This window comes from Thalassophryne amazonica, chromosome 7 (assembly GCF_902500255.1).
Source record: "Thalassophryne amazonica chromosome 7, fThaAma1.1, whole genome shotgun sequence".
Classification (NCBI taxonomy): domain Eukaryota; kingdom Metazoa; phylum Chordata; class Actinopteri; order Batrachoidiformes; family Batrachoididae; genus Thalassophryne; species Thalassophryne amazonica.
The window spans coordinates 87,788,040-87,799,233 of NC_047109.1; the positions used below are offsets into that span (position 1 = coordinate 87,788,040).

Sequence of the window (11,194 nt, forward strand, 5' to 3'; positions counted from 1 at the left end):
CACACAGCCACCGTACGGCTCCGGAGGGCTTATGTATGCTTCAGGGGAAGGTGGGGGGGTTCGTTGAACGACCAGCAGAATGTCTGTTTCTGGCACACGGTCAGCAGGAGGAGGCGCTGCAGCAGCGCCCTGAGCACGCGCTTCCACCTGGGCGGTGAGAGCCTCCATCCTACGATTGAGAACACTGCTCTGCTCGGTAACTAAGTCCAACCAAGCGGTAAAGGCGGTTAAGATGTGCTGCAGCTCACCCAACACGCCTCCTGCTGGCGCCTGTGCACCTCGCTCTTCCATTGGCTGTTCAAGCGATGGTTGACGCCCCTCGGGATCCATGACGCTGGCCGAGAAATCCTGTTGTGAAAGTGTCGTGACACGGACCCACAACAGGGGGCGTTAATGAACGGACAATGGATAAGCCAAAAGTTACAATTTAATGTTGTGAATCGCACGACGACGTACAGACAATAACAATATGGTGGACTGTCAATCATACACCAGGTGACGTGTGGGCAGGCTCGACGATAGAAGACGCCTGGCGAGAGAAGAGCCGGATCCCCACACAGCTTCCACCACCAACGGAGCTGAAGAACACCGGAGCCGCCAAGCCCTGCGCCCCAGGTGGCCGCTGTCTTCAGCAGTCAGACCCGGTACTGCTGGCAGAGAACAGAGACAGTCCTGATGAGTGTGAGTTCGCACACTCAGTAATCCCACAGTCAGTGTTTAGTTAGGAGGGAGCACCTCCACCTCCAATCACACACTCGTGCAGCTGCTGTTTAACCACTTATCTGGTTTGGGGTGTGAGGCGAAGCCGTCGCTGATCACACCAAACGCCAATCCCACAGATAAGGACACACCACAGGAAAACGGCTGCAAAGAAGTTCAGATTAATACTCAATGTTTTGAGTCAGCAGAGAAAATTACCTGAATGGTAGCTGATTTCTCGGCGGGGAGGTGGAGTTGCAGTCCGGCCTTTATGGTGGTGGTGATGAGTAGTGGATGAGTGACAGCTGGTACGGATGATGTGTGACAGCTGTCACTCCTGGTCGCTCCGACGCCCTCTCGTGCTTGAAGCCCGCACTTCAAGCAGGGCGCCATCTTGTGGTGGTGGGCCAGCAGTACCTCCTCTTCGGCGGCCCACACAACACCTGCTCCAATTTTGGTACAAAGTAATGCAAATTATTGGTTGAGATAATATGATTAATAAATGTAATAGTTTTGACTGTGCTGAATGCTTTGTCTCAAAGTAATGGTTAGAGAAGGTCAACATCCATTGAATACTTGGACGTATGTTAACCGTAAAGTGATGATAACTAAGCATAACTGATAGGGTTTTAAAAAAGGAATATGTAGTTTGCACTATCAGCTAAACCAATAATTTGCATTTGCTACATTGTCTTATTTTGAAAGTTTTGTGGCCCCTATAGGCCACCATACAACATGTAATTATAATGACAAGACGGAAGGTCTTTGAAATACAACAGCTGAACATTAGTGAATATGATCACTTTTGTTTTCTGTGATGAAAAACAAACAAGACCAAAAACGTGGCATTTTTTTCCAAACACAGCAACATTAAGAACTAAATCAGTCTTGCATAAACCCGTTACTCCGTGTTAACAAACCCAATGAAGAGGAATGAAGACGTTTTTCCTGATGCAAACCTGAAGATATTTATTCAAAAGCTGCAGAAGAAATGATGAAACAGCTGCTCACAAATGAAGAATCCTGAGTGACAACCCATAATGTTTCTTCTTCTTCTTTTTTTTTTTTTTAGAAAATTGGGCAACAAATAATTCTGGAATATTTCAGCGATAGTGAAGTGCAAAGACCACATCACCTGAGAAGTAATGATAAAATGTGCACTGATATGTATCAAACAGGCACAGTGAGGTTGGACTGTTCACTGCAGGTACAATAAACTGCAGCACAAAAACTCAAAGGAATCCAGTGTCCAAACTGTGTGCAATGTCCATTAAAAAAACATACAACAAAAAAGTGTAATTCCAGTGTGACCTACAGAGGGCCTCAATTTCCTGCGTCTTAAATTTTAATCACAACCCGCATTAAATCCAACACATTCATACATAATAACACCATAATTAACATGTTGTTCATTAAAAAAACATGTACAGTGCAAATGAAAAGTATGCACAGTGCTTCACTTTTTAATTAATCAGGTCATGAATTAGTTGTGCTCTGAACCTGGTTGTGCAATTTGTCCAAGTTGTCAGTTATGATGATTTGACACAGAATAAACAGATCCAGTGTTTTAATTGAGCGGCATGTTGTATCTATCATTAATGTCCACCAGAAAGTTTTTAAGGGCCTGTGTGGACACCCAGCAGCCTACAGATACAGACACTTTCAAAAAACACTTCATCAGTCCCTCAGATGCAGCCTGAGACATCAGCGGACTAACAGACATCATTCCATCTCTAGAAGCCACAAGCAGTGGAAGGCTGAGGGCCACACCGCCCACAGCCCCTAATGCACTCCCGGCAAACATGCACACCATCATGCAGCAGGACAGAGACGACAGGCCTAGACAGTGCACCATCATCATGAGCGCGTCTGCCGACAGCCAGTCTGAGAGGCCCAGGAGCATGCAGGAGCCGCACAGAAGGACGTGAGCCGTGTTGCGGTCTTCACTCAGCCACAAGAACTCAAAGGAGACCAGCGCTGGAGCCAGAATCTCACTGGACCATTCGGCTTTGTTCTGGATGGAGGCCAGTTGTGAGCTGAAGGGACGAAAGAGGAAAAGTGCCGCTGAGAGCCCGAGCAGGAAGAATCCGACTGATGAAGCCCTGTGGTTCTGCAGCGGGGTGGACCCAAAAAAACAGCAGCAAAATCAGCCAGAACGGCCAATACAGGACACCCACATTTATTATTAGTCACTAAACACAAGACAGATTGGTGTTAAAGACAATTTTACAATAAATAAATAAATAAATAAAACAATAGTGAGATAAAATGTGCTTCTTCATAAGCGGGTCATGTCATTTCTGTTTGTTGTTTACTTTTTTCTACCTTTTATCCTGATTACTGATGTTTTATCCTGATAACTCAACTTTGATCCCAATCAATGAATGACCTCTGAATGGGATCCTGTTTGATTGTGAGCATTGACTTTTAATTCCTTTGATCATGAATGCTTATAATTGATCGCACTCTCTAAAGTTTGATCTTGACCTGGTTAATGACCTTTGCAATACTGGTACTGATTACTGTTCTTTGATCCTGACTGCCGATATATCATCACACGTTCAACTTTGATCCTGATTACTGATCTTTGACATACTGGTACTGATTACTGATCTCTGATCCTGACTGCTGAACTTTTATGCCAATCAACAACCTCTGACCCTGACCTTTGAGTGTGAGCGCTGACTTTTGATCCTGATTAGAAATATTTGATCCTGATTAGAGGATCGAAGTCCAGCAATGAGTTCAACATTTTTACATTTGCATAAGCAAACCTGACTGAAATTGAATGGACACCGCAGTGGCTTATGTTCACATTAAAGGAGTCATATTGAATAAAGTCCTTTTCATCTGCGTCACTGAAGGTACAGCAGGTCTTGGAATTGTTTGACTCAGTGTGTCTCCTGTCTGTCCATGTGTGGTCATAATGTACATGATATCTTGAGAAATACTTTGTGTATCAAAGTGAAAATTTGTCACCGAGGTCACCACATCAAGACCTCGGAGAAGTTTAAAACTGGATGCATTTTGGTACTCATTGTGGCCACCAGGGAGCCAAATCTCAGAAACCATGTTTGTGCAGCACCTTGAAGAAGAGGACACACTTGACACAAACTTCATGTAGGAATGTCCAAACCAAAACCAAAGTTTATGCCTGAAAGAGTTTGTTAGACTTCTGTGGCATGTGCCACTTAAGTCCACATATGGTCTTCTGCCTGTTCAGGAAGATACGTTAGACTGGCCACGCCCTGTTTTTCATTGTCACAAGGGGCAGCGTCACCAAATTCACTTCACACATCAAATGTCTCCTAGTGATTATACTACATCACTCAGTTTGGAAAAAAATGTAATTTTGCATAATTTTGGAGAGTTTTTTCAATCAATAACTTCATTGTCACAAGGTGTAGCGTCATCAAATTCACTTCAGCCACCAGGGGTCGCCTACTGATTATATTACGCCACTCAGTTTGAAAAAAAAAAAAAATGTAATTTAGCATAATTTAGGAATTTTTTCAATGTTAAAATATTCACTAACTTCCCTGTCATAAGGTACAGTGACACCAAATTCACTTCACACATCAAATGTCTCTTGATGATTATACTACAGCATTCAGTTTGGAAAAATGTCATTTTGCATAATTTTGGAATTTTTTTTCAATGTTAAAATTTTCAATAACTTCCCTGTCAAAAGGTATAGTGACACCAAATTCACTTCACACATCAAATGTCTCTTGATGATTATACTACAGCATTCAGTTTGGAAAAATGTCATTTTGCATAATTTGAAATTTTTTTCAATGTTAAAATATTCAATAACTTCCCTGTCAAAATGTATAGTGACACCAAATTCACTTCGCACGTCAAATGTCTCCTGCTGATTATACTACAGCACTCAATTTGGAAAAAATGTCATACAGCATAATTTTGCCTATTTTTTTTCATTGTTAAAATGTTGCTATTACAGGGAATTTACTGAATATTTTAACAAAGAAAAAAAAAACCCTCTATGCTAAATTTAATAAATTAAGTTTTACCTTCCTGAGGTTATAAACTAGTGTTCTTTTTTTCTACAACGTTTCTATTAAGGTTTAATGAGCCGTTAACTTGGAACCTGTGAATATTTTTCTAACTTTATTGCAGTTTCTCAAACTATATTAAGCTCCTGAACAAATACACGACTACTTCAAATAGTAAACGCGGTGTCAGAAAAAAGCTTTTATTTATTTAAGAATATCAAAACTTCCAGAAGTCAAAGGATGATAAAATATGCAGCGGTTGGGACAGACTGCAGTGTTAAATAAGTCACACTAACCTTGAAGAGCTGACAGGAGGAGGAGAAAGCAGCGACACACACCATCATGTTGGAGCCCAAGTTCACCCACTCAGTTACACAAAAGTCCATCGGTCCTGCGAACATACCCGACGCTGACAGCGTTACTATGGAAACAGTCGGAGTAGTTAACTATTATTAACTACTGTGAAGTTTATTGAAGTTGTTCGTGTGGTTGTGCGAACACAACCAGACAGAGAAGCGTTTGTTTTCACACGTGACCAGCGCGCATGCGCACAATGCGCACGCTCAGAGTGATGCCTTCAGGTGCAGCTCGGAAAACCTGCTGCTCCCTCGACCTGTCGGAGCAGGAAAGTCCTCGGAGCATTTAAAATTCTAGTCTCACTGTCTTTCTTACTCCATATTTCTTTCAACGACTAGACTATGACTTTAGGTAACGTTACCAGAATGTTCTGGGAACGTTTTGATGAAACATATTGGGGAAATACATGTAACGTAGGGCACCACTAGGTGTCACCCTCCCCCTGAGTATTTTCCTATAAAAACGGAAGTAGTCGATTTGCCAGGGGGATGCCAGTTTCCGGTGCGGTGGCCAGAGTGTTTGCTGGGCCCACATGTGGAAAAGGTTGCCTGGACAATTTGGGTCTTTTACCGTTGAGGAAGACTGGAGGGATTGTGTGTATGCGTGACTGGGTGTGGAAGAATGACAACTCACTTTTAATTGGTACCGCTGCCTTTTTGTGTTTTTAAGTTTGGTGTTTTGGTTCGAGTTAGTCCGTTCCGAGCAGGACATCTGTTTCGCCGTCACATAGCGTTTATATGAATGGTCTAACTCAGTTTCTTAATTTTATTTTTCTTGGTTGTATTTGTTTTGTCACTTCCCCATTTGTTTGCTACACTATTCAGGTTCTGACCATTTTCGACCTCATCTGCCTGCAGTGTTTTTGGGTTAAAGTGAATCTTAATGCATGTTACTGTGGGTTTACCTACGTTTGTAGTGTTTTGCTGTGAATCTATGTTTTCAATGCATGGTTTTGGATTGGTCAGATCAAGATGAAGTGTAACTTAAAAGAATAAATATTGTTAAACTTTATTCTGTTTCTGGTCCATTCTGTGTACTACCTGTGGTAACATCTGGCGTCACGAACAGGATATAAATGTGGGGAAGTGACTTTTGTTTTAAGTTAGAAAGACAGTGGGGGCAGAGTGAAACTTCGTCTCGCTGGTGACACATGATGGATTTGGCCAGTAACAGTGGAGCTCTGGATGAGGCCGACAGACGGGCCATGTCACAGTGAATTAAAGACTTGGAAAATGAACTGGCTGCGCTGAGAGCTGCACGCACGGTTACGGACTCAGAAAGGCCCTCCACTTCGTCAGGAGCAACGGGTGGAGCTGCACAAACTGTAGGACACACAGACACTGTCATCTATGTCCAGTAGGACAGGAAAATACCGCTGTTCTCTGGCAGATTGGATGGTGCTGATGCATTGACATTGGATGAATGGATCGAGAAAATTTGAGATTTTGGGCAAACTAGAGGGCCCAGTGAAAAAGAATGTGCCCAGATAGTGTTTGAACACTTGGAAGGTGCTGCTCGGACTGAGATAAAGTTCTTAACAGCTGTTCAAAGGGAAAATGTTGAATGTATTTTTGAGGTTCTTAAAGAAGTGTATGGTTGTATGCACTCCTGAATTACATTAAAATGAAAATTTTATAAGAGGGTGAGTCTCTGCTTGAATATTCCCATTTTTAATGGATTTAATGTATCAGGTTGTCAAAACAGATGCACAGGTTGTTGCTAATGATTTACGAGACCAGTTCTGTGATGGTGTAAAAGACCAGGCACTCAGAATAAGACTGAGAGATTTAGTGACTGTTAATCCAAATTGGACTATAGGAGATGCAAGAAATGAAGCCACAAAATGGATGGCACAGTATGAAAATCAGGCATCTAAATATAAAGGCAATAATACTTCAGTCTTGAATGAGATGTCTGTCTCGTGTGAAAGTGCTGTGTCTCACCAAGCTGATTATGTTGAACTGGTGTCTATGTTAAAGGCGCAGCAGTCCCGTTTGTGAAATTTCATACTGTCTTCTTAAGTTAACTATTTAAACAGTTCTTTCAGTCAGACAGGGAAGATTGTTTTACCTGCTTTACATGTTTCGGCTACTTCCTGTAGCCTTCCTCAGAAGCGTCACAAGATGGGGAAGTGACGTGTCTTGTAGGCTGCTACTTCTTGGTTTGGCCAGACAGCACGGGGAACTTACGCCCCCTACTGTCTGACGTCTTCTCCAGGACCGCATCCCATGTATGTGATAGGGTGTAGGCCCCCTCATCCCGATTCATGCTTCTTGGACCTCGCTTGCGGATCTCGATGGCCTCTCTGATCCAGCGGTGGTATTTGTTGCTTTCAGCACGTATGACCCTGGCATTGGTCCAGTCCATGATGTGATTTTCCCCTCTTGCAATGGTCGGATATGGCTGATTTGAGATTTTCCTGCTTGGCTTGTTCTTTTATTGCTCTTGTCTGTTGGCTGTCTCTTTTTCACATTGTTTTTGATGTTCATTTTTCCTTGTTCCAAATTGTCTCCCTGTCTCCCCAATGTATGTGTTGTTGCATGATAGGCATGGTATTTCATATATTACATCGCATTTGTGTTCTGGTTTTGTGTATGTGTGTCTCCTCCTTCCCTGTCCTGTGTATCTGTGACTATGGTGGCCCAGTTGTACAGTGTTCTGACCACTGACAGCTTGTGACGCTTCTGAGGAAGGCTACAGGAAGTAGCCGAAACATGTAAAGCAGGTAAAACAATCTGCCCTCTCTGACTGAAAGAACTGTTTAAATAGCGCAGCAGTCCCAGTTAGAATTGGTTATGAAGGCCCTGGCAACAAGTAGTGCACCTCCCACCAGAGTAAGAAATTTTCGACCTCGAAAAACAGTAGATGGCAAACCAATTTGTTTTCGATGTGAACAAAGTGGGCATATTGCTCGAAATTGTTCTAACCAAGTTACAGTTCAGTTAAATGATGGAACTAAACGTCCAAAGCTTTTCGGAGTGTGAGGTCAGTTTTCAGAAACTTAAAACTGCATTAACCACTACGCCTGTTCTTGCTTATGCAGACTTCCAGAGGCATTTTGTGTTAGAAACGGATGCCAGCCATGGAGGGTTAGGAGTGGTCCTCTCTCAGGAGTATCAGGGTAAGCTGCAACCTATAGCATTTGCTAAAACCCACAGAGTGCAACATGAACAATTACAGTTCAATGAAATTAGAATTGGTGGCGCTTAAATGGGCTGTAACTGAGAAGTTTAGGGAGTATTCACTGGGTAACAAGTGTACTGTCTTTACTGATAATAATCCCTTAAGTCATTTGGCCACTGCAAAGTTGGGAGCGACAGAGCAGAGGTGGGTGTCCGAATTGGCTGCGTTTGACCTCACGTTAAAATATTGCCCTGGTTCTCAGAATGCTAATGCTGATGCTTTGTCGTGCCAACACTCCCAACTCAGAGAAACAGAGGTTGGCTCTGACATTGATGGAGAGGGCATTGGAGTGCAGGAAGAGATCAGTGCGTTGCCCGGGTTATCTAGTTCCGATCTTTGTATACTCCAACATCAGGACCCCAATATTGGCCCCTTTTTTGAGTATTGGGAGAGGGGCAAAATGCCTGATGCTAAGGAGCGTAGCAAGCCTGCTAAAGGCACAAGGGAGTTGTTAAGGCAGTGTGGTTGGCTTAAGGAGCATGATTCGGTGCTCTATCGTGGCATTGTCACTTCAGATGGACACTCTGAGGTTAAGCAGCTGGTAATGCCCAAGCGTTTGCAGAAAAAAGTCCTTCACTCGCTTCATGATGACCAGGGTCATCAGGGGGTGGAAAGGACTTTTCATTTAGTGCGTGCACGTTACTACTGGCCTAACATGTACTCAGATGTGGAAAAGCGGTGTAAAACCTGTGAAAGGTGTGTGTTGTCTAAGGCTGTGCAGCCAAGAATTAAAACTTTCATGGAACAATTAAGGCGTATCGGCCACATGAGATTTTGGCAATAGATTTCACAGTTTTAGAGCCCTCTACAGATGGCAAAAAAAATGTCCTTGTATTGACTGATGTTTTTTCAAAGTATACACAAACTATTCCTACTAAAGACCAGCGAGCGAGTACAGTTGCCGAGGCATTGGTAAAAAACTGGTTCCAGATTTTTGGTGTCCCTAGTCGAATTCACTCAGAACAAGGCAGAAATTTTGAAAGTAGTTTGGTCCAGCAGCTTTGTAGATTGTATAAAGTTGATAAAAGTAGAACGCCACCGTACCATCCTTCTGGGAACAGCCAGTGAGAACGTTTCAATTGCACTTTACATGATTTATTGCGCACCCTCCCACCTGAGCAGAAACGTAGATGGCCTCGTCATTTGCCACGTCACGTTTGCTTATAATACGACTGTGCATCAGACAACTGGCATGACACCATACTTTTTGATGTTTGGACGGGAGCCACAGCTGCCAATTGATTTTCTTGTGGAGAATGAAATGGACGAAGACCTCCCATTAGAAGAATGGATAAAGGAGCACCAAAAGTCCCTCGCTGCAGCCTATGAGACTGTTAAGCAAAGAGTAGATGGTAAAGTGGAGCAGAGGGATTTAAAACATCAGGATAGGCCTTTGGCCCCAGATTTTGAGGAGGGAGTTCTTGTTTACACACGGAATCATGCTGTAAGGGGTTGTAATAAGATTCAGGACTTTTGGGATCCAGTCCCATACCAGATAGTCCGTCCACCCCCTGCTTTAGGTGTGGCATATTCCATAGCACCTGCAGGTGAGGAAGGGCCCCTCGGGCAAGTACATAGATCTGAGCTGAGGAGTGTCCCAGAAAGTAGAGGAAATGAGGAAACTACAGAGGAGATGGAGAGTTCCCCCACGACGAGAAGCCCTAATGATATTGGGATAGATGAGGTTGAACTTGAATCCAACCATATGGAAGAGAACATTCATTGTGTGTGTGTGTATGTGTATATATATATATATACAACCCCTGGCAAAAATTATGGAATCACCGGCCTCGGAGGATGTTCATTCAGTTGTTTAATTTTGTAGAAAAAAAGCAGATCACAGACATGACACAAAACTAAAGTCATTTCAAATAGCAACATTCTGGCTTTAAGAAACACTATAAGAAATCAAGAAAAAAAGATTGTGGCAGTCAGTAACGGTTACTTTTTTAGACCAAGCAGAGGAAAAAAATATGGACTCACTCAATTCTGAGGAATAAATTATGGAATCACCCTGTAAATTTTCATCCCCAAAACTAACACTTGCATCAAATCACATCTGCTTGTTACTCTGCATCTAAAAAGGAGTGATCACACCTTGGAGAGCTGTTGCACCAAGTGGACTGACATGAATCATGGCTCCAACACGAGAGATGTCAGTTGAAACAAAGGAGAGGATTATCAAACTCTTAAAAGAGGGCAAATCATCGCGCAATGTTGCAAAAGATGTTGGTTGTTCACAGTCAGCTATGTCTAAACTCTGGACCAAATACAAACAACATGGGAAGGTTGTTAAAGGCAAACATACTGGTAGACCAAGGAAGACATCAAAGCGTCAAGACAGAAAACTTAAAGCAATATGTCTCAAAAATCGAAAATGCACAACAAAACAAATGAGGAACGAATGGGAGGAAACTGGAGTCAACGTCTGTGACCGAACTGTAAGAAACCGCCTAAAGGAAATGGGATTTACATACAGAAAGCTAAACGAAAGCCATCATTAACACCTAAACAGAAAAAAACAAGGTTACAATGGGCTAAAGAAAAGCAATCGGGGACTGTGGATGACTGGATGAAAGTCATATTCAGTGATGAATCTCGAATCTGCATTGGGCAAGGTGATGATGCTGGAACTTTTGTTTGGTGCCGTTCCAATGAGATTTATAAAGATGACTGCCTGAAGAGAACATGTAAATTTCCACAGTCATTGATGATATGGGGCTGCATGTCATGTAAAGGCACTGGGGAGATGGCTGTCATTACATTATCAATAAATGCACAAGTTTACATTTATATTTTGGACACTTTTCTGATGTTTAAGGATGATATCATTTTTCAAGAAGATAATGCATCTTGCCATAGAGCAAAAACTGTGAAAACATTCCTTGCAAAAAGACACATATGGTCAATTTCATGATATAGGGTTAATGTCAACGAGC

At 42.6% G+C, this 11,194-nt stretch overlaps 1 protein-coding gene across 1 annotated transcript; it reads right to left on the minus strand.

Moving 5' to 3' along the window:
* Window positions 1-1,376: 1,376 nt before the first annotated feature.
* On the minus strand, window positions 1,377-5,234 carry LOC117513332. The gene is made up of 2 exons (XM_034173558.1): window positions 5,012-5,234; window positions 1,377-2,809 (listed from the first exon to the last, which is right to left on the minus strand). Exons 1-2 carry the CDS (start codon window positions 5,114-5,116, stop codon window positions 2,267-2,269), a joined length of 648 nt encoding a protein of 215 aa, XP_034029449.1. The 5' UTR covers window positions 5,117-5,234; the 3' UTR covers window positions 1,377-2,266.
* Between the last annotated feature and the right edge of the window lie 5,960 nt (window positions 5,235-11,194).

Bases quoted from the DNA above. Each gene is read 5' to 3' on its own strand.
- LOC117513332 (XM_034173558.1), bottom strand. From the start codon at position 5,116: ATGTTCGCAGGACCGATGGACTTTTGTGTAACTGAGTGGGTGAACTTG. The intron at 2,810-5,011 runs GTTAGTGTGACT...ACCCCGCTGCAG, and splicing joins CCTCCTGTCAGCTCTTCAAG to AACCACAGGGCTTCATCAGT.